At 40.9% G+C, this 20,879-nt stretch overlaps 2 protein-coding genes across 6 annotated transcripts; both read right to left on the bottom strand.

Annotated features, from left to right (window-relative positions):
- Positions 1 to 611: 611 nt before the first annotated feature.
- LOC136439844 (polycystin-1-like protein 2) lies at positions 612 to 17,237 on the bottom strand. Of its 5 annotated transcripts, XR_010756585.1 has the most exons (24): positions 17,146 to 17,237; positions 16,583 to 16,638; positions 16,030 to 16,110; positions 15,329 to 15,397; positions 15,044 to 15,175; positions 14,440 to 14,530; positions 13,536 to 13,693; positions 12,770 to 13,012; positions 11,845 to 12,331; positions 11,283 to 11,431; positions 10,385 to 10,609; positions 9,732 to 9,896; positions 9,440 to 9,600; positions 8,979 to 9,157; positions 8,090 to 8,580; positions 7,629 to 7,758; positions 6,829 to 7,070; positions 6,039 to 6,213; positions 5,130 to 5,807; positions 4,714 to 4,966; positions 4,275 to 4,552; positions 3,740 to 3,836; positions 1,548 to 3,525; positions 612 to 1,497 (listed from the first exon to the last, which is right to left on the bottom strand). XR_010756585.1 is itself a non-coding variant. In XM_066435473.1 (23 exons), the coding sequence occupies exons 1-23, from the start codon at positions 17,201 to 17,203 to the stop codon at positions 2,532 to 2,534; spliced, it is 5,592 nt and encodes a 1,863-aa protein (XP_066291570.1). In that variant the 5' UTR covers positions 17,204 to 17,237; the 3' UTR covers positions 612 to 2,531. The 5 variants fall into 5 exon arrangements, 4 of the variants coding, with proteins under 4 accessions (XP_066291570.1, XP_066291572.1, XP_066291571.1 ...); XM_066435473.1 differs by having other exon boundaries at positions 612 to 3,525; XM_066435475.1 differs by lacking the exon at positions 15,044 to 15,175 and having other exon boundaries at positions 612 to 3,525.
- A 286-nt stretch (positions 17,238 to 17,523) lies between these two features.
- LOC136440487 (collagen alpha-1(XIV) chain-like) lies at positions 17,524 to 19,632 on the bottom strand. Its single transcript, XM_066436536.1, has 4 exons — positions 19,527 to 19,632; positions 18,769 to 18,870; positions 18,256 to 18,531; positions 17,524 to 17,759 (listed from the first exon to the last, which is right to left on the bottom strand). Exons 1-4 carry the CDS (start codon positions 19,627 to 19,629, stop codon positions 17,524 to 17,526), a joined length of 717 nt encoding a protein of 238 aa, XP_066292633.1. The 5' UTR covers positions 19,630 to 19,632.
- Positions 19,633 to 20,879: the final 1,247 nt, after the last annotated feature.

Here is a 20,879-nt window from a genome sequence, read left to right as displayed (position 1 = left end):
ATCGAGCAATATTGAACCAATGGATGGACTATATAAACTCGGTGAATGAATTTGTTTCTATGTCGTTTTGTGAATAAACGATGTGGGTGAAAAATGGGTAAGTTCAAGGTGTTTTTGGTGCAGTGGCACTTGTATGGTGCGGTAAGCTTGTGGCTTTGCTGTAATCAAGTCAATGACTTGAACTGTTGTGTTACTGCATTTAGTCCTTGAGTCCTCATCTTGCAGTAATTTTGCAGGGAGTAAGGGGGCGCTCTTTCCATGTCCATAAGTCGTTTCTCTCCCCGTTTATTTAGGGTTTCAGTGCCATTCTATGACAGCTAAATGATCTGACATTTGGTTAAGGGAGAACTTTCACAGATGGGGAAGACACGATTTTGCATGGTGATATGTTTTTGGAAGAGCCCATTTTGCATATGGGGTCAAATTAGGATTATTCTTTTTTGGAGTTTTGTGATTCTGGAATAGTCCATTGCCCATTTTTCCAAAGGGTTGATTTGGAAGAGGCCATTTTTGCATGTGGAGATAGGGGGAGTGAAAAATGCTGACAGTGTGCTTTTATATGCTCTCTTCCATACAAGAATAAATAAATAAAGAAGAAAGACACATTCGAATCAGCAAATCAATCAAGTTTTATTCAAATCAAAACGTTGACAGATATTTCTCTGTAGAATTTACAAGGTAGGAAACCATAATTATAGTCATTTTGAAGTAGTGTTTTAGTTTCCAGAAAAACCTTTTTCTCATTTCGCCCAAAATGTTTTCTTGTGATATTTTTTGCGATTTGATAATTTTCGATATGATAACATTTGTCCAAAAAAATGGACATGTTTGTTGACATGTTAATAATCCTAAAAATAAATGTAACAGCCTTCTTTCTTCTTTTGAGCAGGCCATTTAGAAATGTAACCTGAATTGATAGGATACTTTAAATGGCGACTTTTCTTTTGGTCTTTTAAACGATTTTTAGTTTGTTATCAGATGACAAATTTTGTATAATTTTGCTGATTTTTTAATGCTTCTACTCTACAAGCTTTCGTGCAATTAAATCAAGCGCAAGCAATATTTACAAGCAGTAGTTTTTCTACCTGACCAAAATCTTTTAAAGTGACATTATATAATGTCCTTCGACGTGTGAATAATCATCGTTATTTAGTTTCCTTTGTTTTAAAAGCAAACATAACAGCCAAAACTGCCATTCTAGGCAGTCAGAAATTTATAGGAATTTTTCTAATTTCCTCAAAATGTTTTCTACCTTTGACAAAATTTTTGTATGATAATGTTTTCGAAAACTTAGTCAAGTTGTTGACAGACTAATCCTGAAAATAATTCAACAGCAGCGTCTTCTGTTTCTTCTGAGCAGGCCATTTTGAAGTGTAACGGTACCTGAATGTATATGGAACTTTTCCATCAGTCTTTAAAAATAGTTCAGATGATGTTACAAATTTGTACTTTCGTGCAGATTTTTTCAAACGTCTACTCTTATTTACAAGCATTTACCTGACCAACTGCTGCACCTCGTATATAAGAGGAGGAACGATGATGATGACCAGACCAAATATCATAAAGTGACACAAGCGACATATCAAGGGCATTATACAATGTCCTTGAACATAAACATATTGATTGTTATTAGTTTTCTTTGTCTTAAAAGCACAAACAGAACAGCCAAAACTGCAATTCTAGGCAGTCCAGAGGAACTTTTTTTCTGATTTTTTCCCCAAAATATTTTCTACTTTTAATGACAAAATTTTGATGATGGTAATGTTAAAAACTTAGACTAGTTTGTTTACTAATCCTGTGAGCAATAACCGGCCCTCCTTTTCTTCTGAGTAGGCCAGTTTAAAGTGTAAACTGAACTGATATGAGACTCCAAATGGAAACATTTTTCTTTTGGTGTTTTAAGAAATTTTTGGCCTGTTATTACATGATGTTACAAAATATTTATTTAATGCTGATTTCCTCTTCTCAACAAGCTTTCAGGCAATTCTGATTAAGCACACGCAATATTTACAAGCAGTAATTTTTCTTCATGGCCAAAATCTTATGACACAAATAACATATTCATTGTGATTTAGTAAACTATAATAATAGTTTCTTTGTTAAGCAAAACTGCCTTTTTGACTGCAGCCAAAAATACAACAAAACAAGTTCTGAAAGTTCTTGCTATTTTGGACTTTGAAAATGTTTCAAAGACATTAAATTTGTAACATTATAAATACATTATTCAACTTAATAATAAAAGTATTGATTAAGATTCTGTACAATTTAAAGAAGGCAAATTTACTAACAAAGTCTTTTAAAACTTTATAGATCCTAGACTTAATCCCTAATATTAATAAATAAGAATAAATAGACACACACAATACTAAATCACACACCAAAACAAATTGAACAGTTATGGTGTTCCGATCAGTTCCCATCCTAGAGTGCTTTAAATTTGTTTCGTTACTTCCGTCAGGAGAACATTCAGTTATGCTTGATTTTGAATTTCAATCAGTACAGTCCTCTCTAAGCTGCAGTGAAGACTTTTTTTACACAGCGCAGTCTCCACATACCCATGTGCCGTCACAGGGAGGGCTGAATGGCAGGCAGTTGACGTGCAACATCCTCCCGCATGCCTTGCAAGTCTCCATCCTTCCCAGACGCTCCCCCTGCTCGCAGTGGCAGACCAGCTTGATTTGGTGTTTCTTGGTTTGACCTTCATTCTTTCTGTTGCTAGACAGAAGTGGAAATGGTGTGAGGTTCCCTTGTTTGAAGCACGTCTTCAAATGGCTCCTCATCTTCCTGTTGTCATACAAAACCCTGCTCACGTCTTGCCCCTCTGCGATGTCTACCGCCCAGGCGATGGCGAACAGCCCACAATCCGAGACGTTCTTCTGACGCTGTACGTTCGGTAAGAAGACGGTCAGGGTGTTCCTTGTTTGATCAGCAAACGCGGCATAGGACTGGTAAAGCTGGATCTGCAGAGATGGGGTCATGGGGACACTGAGGCTGTCATACAGGCACACCTTTCCGTCTGTGTAAGACGACAGAACCCAGTGCTGATGATTGTTGTGGTGGATTTGAAGCCCCTTTCCTGTCATCTTCACAAACCCATCGTCACAGAGACCGACTGCAGGCCCCTCCAGCCCTTGGAGTGCCGGGTACTGGCGGCGGAGCAGCATCTGGGCAGCCTGGATGTGGTCGTCTGTCAGCATCTGGAGGTATGTCAGAGCCACCTCGTTACGAGCGTTCATCTTGACACTTGGCCACTCCACCTTATACTCCTCAGTGTGACGAACAAGGACAGCCAGAGCGAAAGAAACTTTCCTGGTTGACTTCTTGTCACTTTTTCCCCCCTTGGAAAGGATGGACTTTATTTTTACGACTTGTTTGGTTTGATGGTTTTCTGGGGTGTCCTCCAATTTTGATGCCACCACCACTGGCGCCCTGTTCTCAGAGCGGATCACTTGTTCGGGAAGCGCGGGAAGGTCTTTGACAGTCGGGACAAACTCAGGCCCTGTGGGGAGGTCCGCATCCTTCATCCTGTCAGGATAGAAATGTTGGTGTTTCTTAGAACCTCTCAGGCCTATATGTTGAGTGTTTATTTTCAACAATTATCATTTTCAACTTTTCAGTCTATTCTTTCTAATCACAATTACAGTTACTGTAGCTGTAAAGCATACAGTAGCTGGAAGATCATTTCACACACATTCAAGGGCATCAGGCTCAAGCAGTATTTCTTGTAAGATGTACTTACTTGAGATTGAAGAGCGACTCTCTCTTCAGCCACAGTTTCTCCACTTTAATCTCCACGCCGATCAGGCTGTCATGAAGAATGGCCATGGAGTCATCATCTGGGTTGATATTGCAAATGTCTTTAGTAAGTTTTCTTTATTGTATATTTCCATATGAAACAAACAAAATTTAATCATCCAATAACAACAATGATGTACAAAAACAGTCAAGCCCAGCTGGCAAGAGGCAGAGGAAACAAAGGGGCTTAAGGGGGGTGGTTCTAAAGACAGGACAGGAATTAACTTTGGACCTTACTGCTGCCCATCCTGTCATACTCGCGGTATAGCTCAGTTATGGAGCAAAGGTCCTGGTTCAGGTCCCAAATCCACACTTTAAATACTAAAATGCATTGCCAACAAGAAAGCTTACAACAGTAATGTTGCAGTAATAAAGTACATATGTCAGTAGCCACAGAAACAACAGAGTCAAGACCCAAGAGATGATAGACATCCTTGGTTGGATGTGCACTGTCTATCTGTGAAATGATACAACGCTACCTGTGACTGGCACTTTCAAGAAGCCGAAGAAGGCTGTGAAGCGTTCCCACAACCCCTGGATGAAGTACTGGTCCTCTTCAGGCATGTCGTGGTTCCGCACATCCGGAAGAGCGCTGTCGATGATCGCCATGGCGATGTTCATCAGCACGAGGAAGATTAAGGAAATGAAAGCGAAGAAGTAGATAGGGCCAAGAATAGGAGCGGCCTCCTTGAGCTGATAATAGTAAAAATTTCCAAGAGACATCTGGAACAGTGTGGAGAAGGACTTGCTGATGGTGCTGAAAAAGAAGAAAGAATTGTCAAAATTTATCATATGATTGTAAAGGTGACCTGAACTATTCTACGTTCAAGAACTTTTGTAAAAAAAAGAAGAAATCATCAAATTGAATTTTTTTTAACCTAAAAGATTTCACACAAATAGAACAACATATTTCCTTACCTGTACTCTGTCACACTAAGGCCGAACATGAGATAAGCGTAGACGCCGAAAGCTGAGAGCCAGAAGAAGAAGTAGAAGATGAAGGAACAGAACTCCCCCGCCATCCCTCGGAACACGGACATCAGCTTGGAGAGGAATGGGTTGAACCTCACCAGCCGGAGGAGCTTCATCATGTTGACAAACGTCAGGAAGGCCAGAAACCAGCCATACACCAAGCTGATGTTCACAGCAGATCGGAAATGGTGGACTAGATCTTTGAAAGAAGTGTAATGCATATCATTAATAAAAGTACAGTGTTGAATAATATTAACCTAATACAGTCAGAGCTTTTGCAAAGTTGTTTTCAAATATTGAGCATGTTGAAGTGACATTTTTGTGTAATTAGTGTAACATTTTAGCACAAATGTGTCACACACCTTTCCCTTCCTTGATCGCCATCAGAGCCTTGGAGCTGTACATTATCTTAAAGCCGTACAAGACAATGACGGTGAATGCCAAGATGAAGTTGAATATTTCTACAATATTCCATGGCTCCATCAGGTAGGCCAAGCCGGCTGCGCGTGCAGCTTTCCCCTCTGTCCACAGTGTGTAGAGGAGAATGATGACGTAAATGATTTCCAGCAGGACGTAGATGTACCCGATCGTCCCTGGCCGTTGATGAAGTCGGAAGGTGTGCACGTGATGATGGGAGAAAACTCCGGCCGTCTCGGAGAATTCAAACACCATCGTCACCGATGTGAACAGATCCAGGTTTCCGTTGTAGAGCACGGCTTCCAAGAAGATGACCCTTGTGCGCTTGTCGATCCAATGGTGGGCCTTCAGCTCTGCTAGGACGCTGCGCATCTCGTCTGCTGATTTTCCCAGGTGAAGACCGAAGCCGTCTCCCCAGTACTGCGTGGTCACACCGTAGATGGGGAGACTGGGGTAGGCGCTGGGGAGGTGGATCCATCCAGGGGCTTCTGATTCCATCGCTGATGTATTCCTGACCCTTTTCCATCCCTTCTCAAACGCCCCGGTCTCCTTGGTGTGTTCATCATACGCTGATGAACATTCGTCAAATAAGTGCTGCATTGTCACAGGCACTGTGCACAGCCCTAGGATGACAGGAGAAGGAAACATGAAAAGTCAGTCCAATGCTATTTTGGTATTCCCTTCACTTTTAGGTTTTTGAAAGTAGATATTTCCTGAATGATTATTCTTTGAATTTCTGGAATCTAAGTTTTCAATGTGTGTCCCCTGGTATGGTAATAATGCATGTGAAATTACATTTGTAGCATGTAAGCTCAAAGCAAGACTTAGTGATCCCAGAAAGTAGTTCCTCGAACCTGTCTGAACTCGACCTTGGATCAGGCTAGGTGGGTAGACCAGGACCGACTGCATGTCAGCCGTGAAGCTCTTGTCCTGCCAGCGGGGCTTGTCACCTTTGTAGGAAGTCTCCGGGTAGAAGTTCCCCAGAGCGGTCTCGTACAGCCAGGACCAGAAGGTTAGAGGATCATTTACCTGTGGAGAAATAAAGCCTTGTGATATAGTTGTACTAAGAAATAACAATTGTCCTTAGAGATTTCTCATTACAAATTCAAACTGTGCACACTGAATTCATGTTCTAATCACCATCTGAGAAGCTAAGTGTATATGTATCTATATAGCCGGTATAACCGCCCTTCGGCATGGCAGCAGCTGGTTATACTACACCTGTCACGTCTAACCTTCGCATATCTAACTGCATGCATTGTTTAAACCTGTCTAATGAGGATGCTTCTACGGTACTTGGTGGCAACGAGTTCCATTCTACCATCGTTCTAGGAAAATACAAATTTTTTAACACATCAATCCCAGGTTGATAAGTCTGATATACTTAAAGGCATGGCTATTTTTTGTCCTTTTCTGAGCTGGTATTAGATACTTATTAGTTGGTACGTCCACTAGTTTATTATTCATTTTGTACATCATGCATAGTCTTGATTATGTCAGCATTAAGGCCTTCCAATGACTTAAAAGGTAACATTTTGTCTCAACAATGCAGTGATTTATGATTATAGTGATCAGATACTGTACAAAGATATAGAGACCTTCCCAAGCAAGGATCGACATGTACATGTAGCATAATGAACTTACCTCGTCCATCGACTGCACAAAGGTGTTGGTCATGCTCTGTGTCTGATAGAAACCCTCTGTGGTGTTGTGGTGCTCGTTAGAAATGCTGATGACAATCAGGAGGCAACAGCAGAACCACATGATGTCCCAAAAGGTGTTCACAACTCTCCTGTCCCTGCGCTGCCTCATTCTCGCTTGTTTGATGTTGGCAAGGGATGTCATCGAAAGACGTTCCATCTTCCTCTTCATGCGAAATGCATTGGCTATAGTATGCATGAAAAATATCAATTCAGTCACATATATGTATGATTATGTATTGTTAGAAAAGTGAAAACTTAAGCCCACCACCCGGATAACTGGACTAACAAACTGAAGCAAGAGGAAATGTCAGTACACAAAACAGGGTCTGGAACTTGTGTCTGGTTGGGAGCACACTCACACTGCACAAAATAGCTTTCTTTCACCATCTAAGGCCACACCAATTTAACTTCTTGTTTAACAGAATCTCCAAAAAAATGCTAGATTGGAAAATAAACATGAAAACAGAATTTCAGAGGAAAGTCTGTACTTTGGTGCACACAGTTTCAGGGAGTGAACGGGTCAGGTGCAAGTTTTCACCCCAGCCTTCTGTTTTCATGATGTCCTCGTGCTAAAATTTCACCCAAAAAAATCTGTTAACCCAAAAATTAAATTGGTGTGGCCTAACAAACAGTTTCCAAACAAAAAGTCATACACTATGTAGTATCATGTGCATAGTTTACATCTTCATGGTAGTATGATATGTAATGCTGTTTTCTACAAACATGTGTGCTAAAACTTACAGCTGAAGCGTGCCTTTTGTGAAGACACTGTCCTGGCATCAATGGAAACGGGGCCCCGTTTCTCTTCATAAATCTTCTTCACGGCTTGCGGCTTGCGAATGGATGAAGTCAAGAACGTGAGAAGCAATATCTGCAAGATAAAAGCATTGGTTGTAAGGATTTCTGAACACATTGTTTAATATTTATGAGCAGTTGAGCACAAATGGAACAATAACTGACAATGGCAATATGATCCTTAGGATGTGGCTTGAATATAGCATGTTCTGAGGAAGTCAGGTCACCGTGATTATCAAACAACATTGTGCATGGATGGTAGTGACAGGTGGCACTTCAAGGTGTTTTATATAACATAAAAGAAGGCAACTGCAACAAACATGTAATGATATTATGCTTACTGTAACAATGATATCCTATAATACCTACTTATTAAGTAGACAATTCAATAAAGAGCATATCAATACCTTTGCGGGTTGCAGGAGGAACATGTCCACCAAAAAGGTGATGAAGTACGCAGACAGCCACCTTTCGGACTTGTCCTTGCCCCAGTCCAGACTGTACAGCGCGGTGAAGACAGCTGACCCCACAGCAGACAGCACCACCAGCACCCAGGCCACGTACTTGCACCAGTGCGGCAGGCCCTTGGCTGGTCCTTGCTGGGTGGGTGCCTCAGCTGGGCCGCCCGTCTCCACATCTCGGACCCTCCGGTCGCCCTTGTTGCTGGGTCGGCTGTACTGGAACAGCAGGACTATGGCCATGATGACAGGGAGGCAGGTAATGCTTGTAATGACCCCCGTGTAGACTCCATTCAGGGTGAAGGAGAACGGCCCCAGGCTGATGGCCTGCACAACCTGGGTTCCTATTTCTTCCCTCAGCCACATGGCGCTGGACACCATGGACATGAGGAGGAGACTCAGGCAGCAGCCGAGCCTCTCGCTGCGGGTGAACGCGCTATCTGTAAAGGAAACATAATGGGGACATTTTCATCAAAACAAGTTAATAATAAAGAATGAGAGCAACATACTTGATCAAATACAGCCAGCAAGAGGCATTCATCCATATAAAACACAACTACAGTAACCGTTACAGTAACTATCAGTGACATTTCAGAGTGATATGGACTCCCTGGGGTCTACTATGATAAAGATAAAGTTTACATGTAGATACTCTGGATATACTTTTTTTAAGTTCATTAGCTAACATACAAGATTTGTAAGCAGCCAATCTTCCTGGACATAAAACTTACAAACACAAGACATAAAAACTACATAAAATTCATTGCAGCTATGATAATTATTGTAACAGTAACTGTAGTATTTATGGTAAAACTTAAGGAAGCAAAACTAATGTTACCTTCAGGCATGATAGCGACGGACAGGAAGAGGTGTTCTTCTGCCAGATTACTCCGCAGACTTGCCGGGAACAGGAACCCGAAGGATCGCAGGTCCTGCTCAGTGGCGACAGGAAAGGTCTTCACCACCTGCCCGTCCCCGCGGTCGGCTGCCAGCCACTCGCTGCAGAAGAAATAGAACCTGTAGTTCCATAAAAGGAAAAATAATATCAGTCTCACTGTTAGCTGTCAGGTTCTGAAACAAAAAAACAATAGAAACACACCTCATATTTTTTCAAAGGTCGGCAATTGGAGGTTGACTAATTATCAAGTTTCTCTCCACAAAGGACATTCAAATTCATGTTCTAAACATCAAGTACAGCAAAGCTACTCTACATGGTGTGTAAACAGTATTATAAACTAAGCTGCGGGATAGATTGATTGGATAAATCTAGACAGCCAAGGAAATCTTGAGTGAACTCACAGTTTGCCTGTGGTGAGATCCTGCACTGCTGCTCTGTCCACGTTCCACGATGCACGGCCCCCCTCCCCACTGTTGTCGTGCATGAGCTGCAGCAGCTCCACGTTACCCAGCTGTTCTGCTGTGCTGAAGGTCAGGGTCACCTGGCTGTTCTGGGTGAAAACCTAAACAACAACAAAAATTCCACATGTTAGGGCCTGCCATTGAGGATTGTAGTCAAAAAACATCTTCAGGGGAAAGTCGGGTGATGAAATTGTTATTAGGAGTTGAGTCAGTGCCAAATTTGATGTCCAACCTTCTCTGTGATGTCGACCACTAGCAGATCGGAGTTTGCTGCAGCTCCGAACAGCTTGAAGGACACGGTGGACTCTGTCCCAGCATGCTTAGCTGCCCCTGTCCAGATGAGCAGGCGGTACAGGTAGCCGTTCTGAAGGTTGTCCAACTTCACAGCGTGATGTAACTGTAACAATGTGTGAAGACAATATTATTATTAGAACATGAATGTTCACATAGTATATTGCTGACCCTGACCTCTCACAGTAGATACTATATTATCATTTACTAATAATATATGATAAAGCTGAATATATTGTAAAAGATACTGCAGGTTGCAGGCATGTTGCAAATATGCATACTACTTGAATTGGTTTATAACAAATCTTCTTTGTTCAAGTACACACCCTGTCCTTGTCAGCAGGGCTAGCCCTTTCTGATAGCCATTGGCTAGTTGGGCAGCCCTGGCTGTGTGTCTGTCATTGCCAAACAAATCAATCTAGTAATCAAGCAAAATTCATATCAAAATACTGGATAAAAATGTACTAGAATAATTATCCATTAAGAAATAAAAAGCACACAGAGTAAAGATTCAATGACTACAAATAACCATTACACATTCGTCACTTCTATTGGCATGATATGATATGATTGATTGATGATGACTATACTTACCATCCTTTTTCCTCTACTCTCAGCGATCTTGATAATGGATGCTGTGAACGAGTAGAGACAGAGCGCCACAATGATGGCTGCCACAATGGCACCGTTGTCCACAAAATCACTAAAATCAAAATCCATGAAGTCAAACGTGTTTGGCGGTGTGGCGAAGTCACTTCCGAAGGCCGTCAGATGGTTGCAGTGACAGATGGTGCTGGAAATGGTGGACTGCTTGCTTATCTGTGGAAAGCAGTAAAGAAACATGTTGTTATCAGATTTTGCTAATTCAAACACTGGTCACTTTATATCAAAACAAAAACACAAAGAAACAAACAAGCTATCATTGAATTTCTAGCTCTGTATAAAGTTATCATTATAAGAATTTTTACTGCTTTAGATAATATCATGATTGATTGAAAATGCATGTAGACCATGGACCAAAAAGGCCGTCCCCATTGTCAAACATTTAGTCCCTGGCATAACATCAGAAGGAGTGGCCTGAATACATTTTGTCCCTCTGGTCAAGACACTCTTTTTGAACAGTTATATGAACCTAATCATTACTCAGAAATAACAAACATGTGTAACTATCTATCTCACATAGCTGTCCAGGAATATGAATCAGCTAATCTTGAATTACTTTTGCTGGGCCATAATATCAAACACAAACACAAACACTGTACCTGCCTTGCAATTAAAAGATCAGTCATGTTTTTATTGTACAGATTATGAACAACATGTGACAAAAATCTGCTGTTTTCTACACCAAAGCAAGGACATTTTACTGGTTAACAGTCATTATAAGTTTTTACTTTGTATGATTGTGTTTAGTACACTGTCAGCTATTACTAATTGTAACAATTGTGAATACTGAAATTGAAGTTGTCCTAACACAATGAGAACCTGTACACACCGCGCAGCCGTCAGTGCTCCAGTCTTCCTGGGTCTCGCTCCAGTAGACGCAGCTCAAACGGGCCCACTGGATCTGGTAGGCGTAGAAGTCATCGGCGTGTGACTCCTTCATGTCAGCTCTTTTCTCAAAGTCACATTCGGTTACTGGTCCTGAAAAAAAGGAAGTTTATGACAGAGCTGAGAGGTGTACAACTTCTCGGATATCACCGGTGACTCCTGTTGTCAACATCACAAGACAGTATATGATGTATTTTTCTTATGGAGATTCCAAAGAAAGAAAGAAAGAAACATACAAACAACAGTGGAAGGGGCTCATGAAAATATTAGGCACACTTTCTATGAATGAGACTTCACATTTATATCACACTGATGTACATGTAGAATACCAATGCTTAAAATCTCAAGTACAGAGTGACATTCCTTCACAACAAAAGAGAAGATATCACAAAACAATTACATTAGTTTTAGTGATATCTTTATGGACAAGACAACCCCCTTCATCTGACAAACATGTATTAACCTAATTTGTATTTGTAGCATTAAACAACATGAAAAATACTCACCACGTATTTGGACCTTGATGTAGTAGTCCACAGGACCATCTTTTCCGGGGATGAACATTGTCGCCTCTCTCTTCTCTGTGTCTTCATCGCCACTCAGAGTCTTCATGAAGGCACACTCCTCAGGTAGGATATACGTCTCCATGGATACGTTGTAGTTTTGGTCGTCAGGGCGACCGCCGTACCTACCGGAAACGTCGTACACCACACTTCTATTCAGTGGGGTAATGGTGACCAGGAATCCTTCTGCGGTGTTGGTGAGGTTCAGCAGATGGTAGCTTGAACTTTTGTTTCCTGGGGCAGCGAAGGTGATGGTTGTTGTCGCTGGTTTGTTTCCGGAGCCGCCCGGAATGGTGATGTAGAAGTCTTCAGTCAGGTTGTTGAAGGCCACGGGGATGTTGTTCTGTTGGAGTGACAGTTCCATGACAGACGAGCGTGCCTGGTACTCCCCGCGCCCCCAGGTAAATGGGTTCTGTTCAAACTGCGTCAACTGCAAAAATAACAAATTTTATACTTCATTAACTTAATTAATCTTAATAAATCTTAAAAACAATCTCCAAGATTGATATCATCACAGATATATAAGAAGGGAAAAATACGGATCACTGATAACCAGGACATGACACATGTACGGCTCCGAATCTGACTTCCTTTAAGAGACTCTTGAAGTAACAGAAATGAACTAAACGAACGGACACGGACCATGAACCAGCTTTCGCCCTACTTTATGCTGTATGTTGTAGAAATTGTATTTTGTTGTACCATAAATATGTAATGATATATGTTGATAGAGTTATTAGGACTCAAATGACTGTGTATCTCTGTTATATTGTATCTGACCCTTACCTCTTCCCTCATGACCTCAATGAAAAGCGGCCTGCGCGCCGATTTGAGCTTATCATGAATAAACAAAGGTTCAAACAAATACCTTAGTAGCGACGCTGTGCGGTGTATAGTCTCCTAAGAGCGCTGCTTTAGACGGAACATGGAAGCTCCCATTCTTTGTCTGAAAGACCTGGCCTCCAAACTGGTCGCCCCAGATTGTCTGAGCTTGCAGCGTGATGCCGCCCCTCTCGATGGTTACCGGCGGGGCTCCTGGCCTCATGGCGCCGATGATGGCGTTGTACAGACCATCCAGGACCTGGCGGCTTTCCTGGACAAGTCTTCGTTTCTGTAAGTAACCGTTAGGAGACAGTATGATGAGTTAGTCTTGCTCAGATGATCTATTTTTTTCCTCAATAACCTGAAACACTACAAACACAATGTGTAGGATGCCAATTTTAGTATGACATTTTTCTGAGGAAAATTGTTTTTTGGAAAAGAGACACCAACAATGAAGATTGATAGGCATGAAAAAAATTTAAAAAATTTTTTTAAAGAAAGTACAAAATGTATTACTAAGAGTAACTAGTATGCACAATGATGTAAAGCACAGTCAGGATTTGTTGTGATCAGGACATAGGTCTGAAAAGTTTCCGTCAGAGGGTTCAATATTTCTTTGGTGCTACATTACAAAGTCGATTCGGAAGCCTTTTAGAGTGTTAATAACACATGATGCAAAATCAAACAAAGAAGAACAGCTTCCAAAGTGTGTGATTTGAGTCATGATCCAGGGTGGAAGATTAACTTGAAAAAAACCTCTACAAATTAAACATTGAGTCAAGCATTGCACAAAGCATCATGACTTTTGTTACCTCAGCTTGGTTCTCCTGCTCCTTTTGTTTTGCCTTTTCAAGGCGCTCCTTTGGAGAGAGACTCTGGTCTTCCTCGAGATCAGGTGCAGGCTTCCCATCAACCTCTTCTGCATCTCTCTCTGGTTCCTCAAGCAGAGAACCAACGGAGTCCAACAGAGCTGATTTAGAAGTAGAACAGAAGCAAAATTAAGAATTAATGTTATCAATTTGAAAGTGATATTAAAAATTTTAGTGATTGATATAATCATATACTAACTGAAACTCTAAGAAAAACAGAAATCCTATAGAAGGGTGGAGAAAACTGGTTGCCAGACCTTCTGTAACAGTAGTGCTTCAACGGTCAAATAGTTAGGCTAAGAGATAGATGAGACAAGATTGATGAAATTATATACCCAACGCTCGAAATAGTGGGTGCATGTGCACCTGTGTGCACCCAAAATTTGAGCTGTGCACCTAATTTTTGACTGTGGGTGCACCAGTGCTCCTAGATACTAAAATTTGTACTCTATAGGGTAACCGTTCTCTTGTACACTACCATACAGAATATTCTTGAAATGTAAATATCAGAAAAAGCAATATAACCTTTTGTTGTACTTTATTTGATGTACAATGCTTTGTTCAAATTGGAAATCTGGATAGAATTACAGATTGAAGTTTGGCATCAAACTTATGTTTTGCCGACATTCTTATGTTTAACTTTGTTCAATTCTTTAAATGACTTTCTTTATGTTATGTGTCAATGTTTCTTACATGTTTGAAGTCTTCGTTCCATTGAATCATTGAAAACACCTTTTAGGTGGTTTACTTCTCCTGCATTGTACATGTATACACACACACGTCAAATGAACTTGAAAATACATTACTGGAAGCACCGTGTGACTGATAAACATGACATTGTACTTACGTCCTCCCACAGACTCGACAGTCGATGGGTCAGACATGTCCAGTTGGTCCAGTTTGCTGGTGACGGACTTCAGAACACTCATGGCCATGTCCTATAGGAAAGTAATACTATATTAAATCTTTGATAAGTGTTAAAGGTCTGCTTTATATTAGACTTATCTAGAAAGATTCGATACTTATGACTTGCTCAACCAGAATGTGCAGACATCTTGGGCAGATTTCCACTATCAAAAACAGAGCGACTTACATGCATCTTAGGTAAAAAAATGAATTGATGAGAAGCCTTTTGTGACAAAAGACTTGGACAAGTGCAAAGTGAAATGTTCAATTTGTTCATTTCATTCAAGAATAACAAAATGATTAATATTATCAGCTAATTGCGTGATGTGCAAAATCTATGCTAAATGTTAAAATTGAAAAAGGACGACCTAAATACAATCTATGAAGGACAATAAAGTCAAAGCATCATGCCATACATAAAAAGATAGGCACAAATAGATAACTGTTTTCTGCAGAGCTGCAAGCATAAAATGAGTAGTCATGTCATAGTTGTAGGTAAGGAGTCAAACCGTTCAGTTTGTAAAAATCCCATCAGCGACTTTTACCTTATCCTTCTGTGGAATGCCAGGACAGGACTTAATGACAAGCGATGATAACTCAGCGAGCTTTTGCACACGTTGCGGCGTCTGGGCCAGACCCGTTTCAGACACCAATGTTTTAATTGCCTTCCTGCACATCTACAACAACGGATAACAAGATTGAACACCTTTGTTCCTTATCCTGGTCCAAACTCCATAAAATGTCCCCATGTTTCCAAGAGAGAGATGAAACAGATTTCTCAAATGTTTCCCAACGCTTTAAAATGTTACAGACTACCAAACATTGCTTACCTGTGCCTTTTCCTCAGCAGCTGATGTTGGCTGCCCCAGCACAGCAGCATCTCCAGAGACATCTGCATTCTTCTCATTTATGAAAGACAAATTTCTCAGAATAAAGTTGTTTTTTTTACAACAAAGTTGTATTAAGGACAAAGAATTAGTAAAAACATGTGTGTTCTTAACATACTAAATGCACAAGTCCAGTTAACTTTTAGCACTCTGACGTAGCCGTTTGGCACCCCATTCTCTATTGGTCACAGAGTGAGGCAGCAGGGAGAAGGTTAATTTGCTTGTCTTCTTCATCCTACAGTAATCTCACACACACCAAAAAGATGACGAATTGAATGAGTTTGATAGGAATCTCTGAATTAGATACAATAATTGCATTTACTATAACTTTAAAGTTAGTAGAAGTCTTACTGGAAAAAAACATCAAAGTGCATAATTGCAAATGAAATGTTGACACAACAACATTTACTGTAAATGCATTTAATTTCGCATAGTTTAAGTAAGATGCAAAGCTTAGCTCCCAAGAAATTGCCGGTATTTGTCATCAATATTTGTATGGTAAGGTAAAAAGCAAGAGGTTCCACCCCCTTCTGGGCTATAGTGGTTTTGCCCCTTCATGCTCTAAACTTCTGTGGAGGTCCGTGCCATAATTGTTGAGAGAAAAACAATCATTCTGATAGAAGGTAGTACTGGGTGTGCCTAACCTGAGCCAGTATCTGGAGCACATCCTGTGGGTTTGGGGAGACGGATTCTGCATAGATGCTGTCCAGACCGTTACCAAGAGCCTATTGAACAAGAATGAAGGGCAGTACAGTCAGAATATTACATTTTGTAGATAATATATGCCTTAATTTTTCACAGGAATTTAAGGGCAGTACACTCAGGCATTCTACATTTGTAACATATCATGTGTTCAAATTCCTCGTGCAAGTACAGTTAAGTGTATACAGTCACATCTTTGATTCTGATTTACACACATTAAATGTTTTTAACAAATACAACTTACAACCGCTCAGTACTTCTCAGTTTTATACGCTCTCTTTCTCCCAAATAGACTTTTGGTCACTTACCTTCAGGGTGGATAGGTTGTACTTTATTACCCCTTTCCACTGAGCTCATAAAGTCATGTCATTATAAGTCATACAATTTGACAAATCCAATTTTTGTTGGTCTCTATCCAGTAGTTAGGGGCCTCTAACCAAATAATTTCCCCCCCCCCCCCCAAAAAAAAATCCCCTCCGCTGTAGAACCACATACCTGGTCAGGTGTCGCCCTGTTACCCACCGGCGGCCTGCTGCTGGTCAACTTGGTTTCTGCACAGCAGAAAGAGAAGAACATTTCAAACAATTTTGCAGATGCCATAATTGAAGAATGTCCATTGGGCATCTTTTTCTTAATAGCATTGAAAGAAATGGGGGTTTGCAATCGAAGAGCAGATTTTACTGTCAATGGTAAAACATTATGAGTTTCAATGCCTCATCGAATCTTTGATCTCTGAAAAGAATATCATTCAATTTGTGGGACTATGTACATATATTAATTATATACAACTGTTACAGTGAGAATAACATTTACCGTAATGTTTTTCTCACTGTTGTATATAATTATGTACATAGTCCCACAAATTGAATGATGTTCTTTTTAGAGATCAATTATTTAACACTGTTTTATGCATTTGGTACACTTAGAAAAATTGTACATTCATTTGGTTGAACAACAGTATCAATGCCTCATATATGATAATTGTATAACCTTGTAAAAAGTGTTCAGGTTGCTCACTGATGGTTCCAGTATCGGATTGGTAAACAGAGGAGACCTACCATCGCCACCGAGTTGTACAGTTGGAGTTGATGGTCTGAAGGACAGGACTGTGGTCATCCCACTCGTCTGCTCAGTTGTAGCAGCGGCTGTTGGTCGGACAGCCGTGGAGGGAAAAAATAAAATTTGATAAACCTAAATATCAATATCAATATCTAGATTTTTCTTAAGTTGTACGAGGTTATTAACTAAAAATAAGTATACAAACAGTGACAGTTGACATCATTTCAACATCAGGTTTCATAAAAACAATATCATGTCACTGGATAAATCGTTGATATGTTTAATAAAAACATCACAGCCTCGAATGACAACGAAGACAAATTATAAAAGTGTCCATTGCCTAATGATGACTTCGCCAATCTTTTAGTGCTCTTGCATTAAACACACGAGAACCTACCGTCATCAAATGACCCTTCGTCTCCCACAGCTTCCCTTACGGTCGAAGTTGAAGGCTTGGTGGTAAGGAGGGTGGTCATCCGACTTGTCTGCTTGGTTGTAGCAGCAGGTGCAGGCGTGGTGGTTGTAGCAGCAGGTGCAGGTGTTGTGGTTGTAGCAGCAGGTGCAGGCATTGTGGTTGTAGAAGCAGGTGCAGGTGTTGTGGTTGGTGTGGCGCCTGGCAGAGAAAAGACTTAGATTAAACAGAATACTTCACCAAATTTAAAAAAAAATCATTTTTAACATGCGAAGAACAATACTGAGAAATACCACAACAGGAAGACTGCACCTTTCCAGTGACTGTACTTGAATGTACAAAAATTTAGACACTTTTAAACACAAATCTTTAGATTGGAAAGTATTACATATCTAGGGGTTTGGTTGAGCAACACAGTAAAATAATGTAGAACAGAACAATTCCTCACATGTGAAAAAATTCTTCCTTTGAAAAGAAGCCTTCAAGAGTTCTCTTGCAAATGTTTTAATCAATATAAATCCTTATAAATCACCAGAGCCATGTTTAACTTTTTAGCAGAATAGCAATGTTCTCCTATTAATACCAGATCATTGCTATCTGTGACTGCTATCAGCTAACATGGCTGTGGTGATTTAGTTATTCATAAAATTCTATCTTTGATTTCATAAACTATCAACAACTAGTAGATAGTCCCTACCTGTGGCCGCCGCTATCACTGCCTCCTCGCTCTGTGACCTCCAACCGCCTGATGAGAACAGGGCTGTCACCTTGATGATGTAATCAGTCTCCGGTGACAGGCCAACCACCGGAAACGATGCCTCGTCTGAAGTCTTGTTGACAACTGTCGTCATGTCCAGCTTGGACACCACCACACGGTATCCCTCAAGGTCAAGGTCAGGGGATGGAGACCAGGTGACCTTGAACCCTTCTTCCGTGATGTCAGTTACGGCCAGGTCCATTGGTGGATCCACAGCTGAAAGAAATAGAATTAAAACAGTCAAGAATGGTCAGAGCACTTGTGATTTCAACATGATCATGATCATAAGTGTGATTGAGATGTTTTTGTGGATTAAAATACAGACAGTCCTAAGCAAAGCTATTAATTAATATGATTTTGAAAAAAAGGCCAGTCCTGTAATTATGAGTCCAGTTGATATGCAGCTTCATTTTCTAAATCAACAATTTGTGAAGGAGAAGAACTTGAAGATACCTTTATCACAAAGCTGAGTTTTCCATCCATCCTGACACCCAGCCGAGCAGACACCTGACATCGGGTCACAGTTGACGTCCCCACCTTGGCAGCGGCCGCACACTTACAAACAAAGAACACGCTATCAACACAATACATGCAGTAGACAATGCCCTGTTCCCTTTCCTAGATTGTCATCTAAAATGTTGCAGGTTGAATAATCACATCGCTATACTCACATTTTAAACCTCTCATAGCTAAGCTGGTAATAATTTTGGGTAAACAATAGAGAACAGATGAAATGTGTAGTTTGATCAAAGTAACAACCCTTGTGAGAATAAGCTGCTAGATAAACTAGGGGGCCCAAACCTACACCACTTCTTTATTACATCACAAGCTATCTGCCACCCAAAAATCAAGACCACAGCACGTCCAGGTCAAAAGATACAAAAATTGCAATTCTGCTGCAGTACCAAGGTCACATACCAGGGGGCCCAAAATCGACCTTAAATTTCGGCTTCACAACACCCGCCCACATCCCAAATATCATTGTAATCCATCAAGAGGTTCTTGAGTTATACTGACTGGAGTGGTGCGGAAACACAAACATACATACACACATACACACACACACACAGACAGACACACCCAAAACAATATTTCCATTTTTCATGGAGATAATCATGTATTGCAGGTGATGTGAAGAAGGCCTTTGAAAATTCACATTTTGTATAATATCTATCTCTGAGCAATGAACTACAATCATGTAACTTTTTTACCTCCACAGCCGTGGGCGTCTGCCATCAGCACAAAGCCCTGGCGACATTGGCACCTGTAGCCGCCCGGAATGTTGGAGCAGATGTGGTCACACCGGCCGTTCATTGTCGCACATTTGTTGGGCTCTGCAAAGGCAAAATTCAGCATCTGAATCATCTACAACAAATGTTACATCTACAAACTTAAGGCTGCAATTCTAGAGGATAAAATTTATTTCGAATGTTTTGCTGCATGACTCCCTAAAGAGGTTTGTATTTTTAGATGTCACAAAAAAAGTTGAGTCTCAAAAGGTTGATTTTGCAAAGAGGAAAGGTGTAAACAATCAGGAAATGACAGAAAATCTGGTCAGCCAAGCTATCGCATTGCCATTAATTCTACCAGTGTCCCTGTGGTGTAGTGGTCTGCGCTTCTGTTACTCACCACATCTGGTTCAAATTACTTGGATCAGAAGGCCCAGGTTCAAGCCCCGGGTAGGACACCTCTGGACAAGAGGCGCATTGAGTCATACTAAAGACTTTATAAAAATGGTACATACTTCTGAAACAGTATGGAAGTTAAACACACTCCACTGCCAGTGGACTAGCCCCCTGCTGCAGTGATTGCACCACAGTGTGGCCCAGGGCTATGAAATGGGGATGGGCACCGCCCTATACACCTTATAGTGTGGGAGGATTTTAACTAACTAACTACCTCAAAGTGAATGACAACGTTGAAGATGTAATACCTGCACATCCAGTTCCACTAACAAGTCCGTCTCCTGTGTACCCAGTGTTGCAGGTACAATTCGCATCAAGGGCAGGAGGGGGGTTATCCGTACAGGTGGCCTGGGGGTCACACGGATTGGCCAGACACGCATCTGCATCTAGATAGCAACATGAGTAAAACGCAGCCGTAAATATTCCAACGTCAATCAAAAAAGACAATCAGACAAACAGGACTACATGACTATGTATGTATTGAACCTTCCTGGATGTGTTTTCTAGCATTGTTGGCTTAAAAGTTTGTGAAAATTTGATTAATATACATTTATCTGAACATCCATACTGCAATGCCAAGGCCATCTTCCACAAAGGTGTACATGATATACTATAAATTTCCTCACGCATAATTCTATTCCTAGCATTTTGGCTTACATATCAAGTGGCATCAGGAAGATATTTGCTAAGCAGTGACTTAAACAAAACAAACTGACAGAGATACTATACACAAATGTCGATGGAAAATAAATGAATGCAACAGTTCCCTACCTTCACAGCCATGGCCATCTTCCGTTAGCGCAAAGCCCGGTCGGCAGGAACAGTTGTAATTTCCCCCCGGGAGTTTGTTCCGGATCTGGGCACATCCATTGTTGTCTG

The sequence above is a fragment of the Branchiostoma lanceolatum genome, chromosome 8 (assembly GCF_035083965.1).
Source record: "Branchiostoma lanceolatum isolate klBraLanc5 chromosome 8, klBraLanc5.hap2, whole genome shotgun sequence".
Lineage (NCBI taxonomy): Eukaryota > Metazoa > Chordata > Leptocardii > Amphioxiformes > Branchiostomatidae > Branchiostoma > Branchiostoma lanceolatum.
This window is presented reverse-complemented; position numbering and strand designations above follow the sequence as displayed.

What these genes read in the sequence shown, in the direction of transcription:
- LOC136440487 (XM_066436536.1), bottom strand. Translation starts at nt 19,629, where the DNA reads ATGAACGGCCGGTGTGACCACATCTGCTCCAACATTCCGGGCGGCTAC. An exon ending in AACTCAGCTTTGTGATAAAG is followed by an intron (nt 18,532 to 18,768) that starts GTATCTTCAAGT and finishes TATTTCTTTCAG; the next exon opens with CTGTGGATCCACCAATGGAC. An exon ending in AGTGATAGCGGCGGCCACAG is followed by an intron (nt 17,760 to 18,255) that starts GTAGGGACTATC and finishes TTTCTCTGCCAG; the next exon opens with GCGCCACACCAACCACAACA.
- LOC136439844 (XM_066435473.1), bottom strand. Translation starts at nt 17,203, where the DNA reads ATGACCACAGTCCTGTCCTTCAGACCATCAACTCCAACTGTACAACTC. An exon ending in TTGTGCAGTCGATGGACGAG is followed by an intron (nt 6,214 to 6,828) that starts GTAAGTTCATTA and finishes ATTTCTCCACAG; the next exon opens with GTAAATGATCCTCTAACCTT. An exon ending in GAGTCGCTCTTCAATCTCAA is followed by an intron (nt 3,526 to 3,739) that starts GTAAGTACATCT and finishes CTATCCTGACAG; the next exon opens with GATGAAGGATGCGGACCTCC.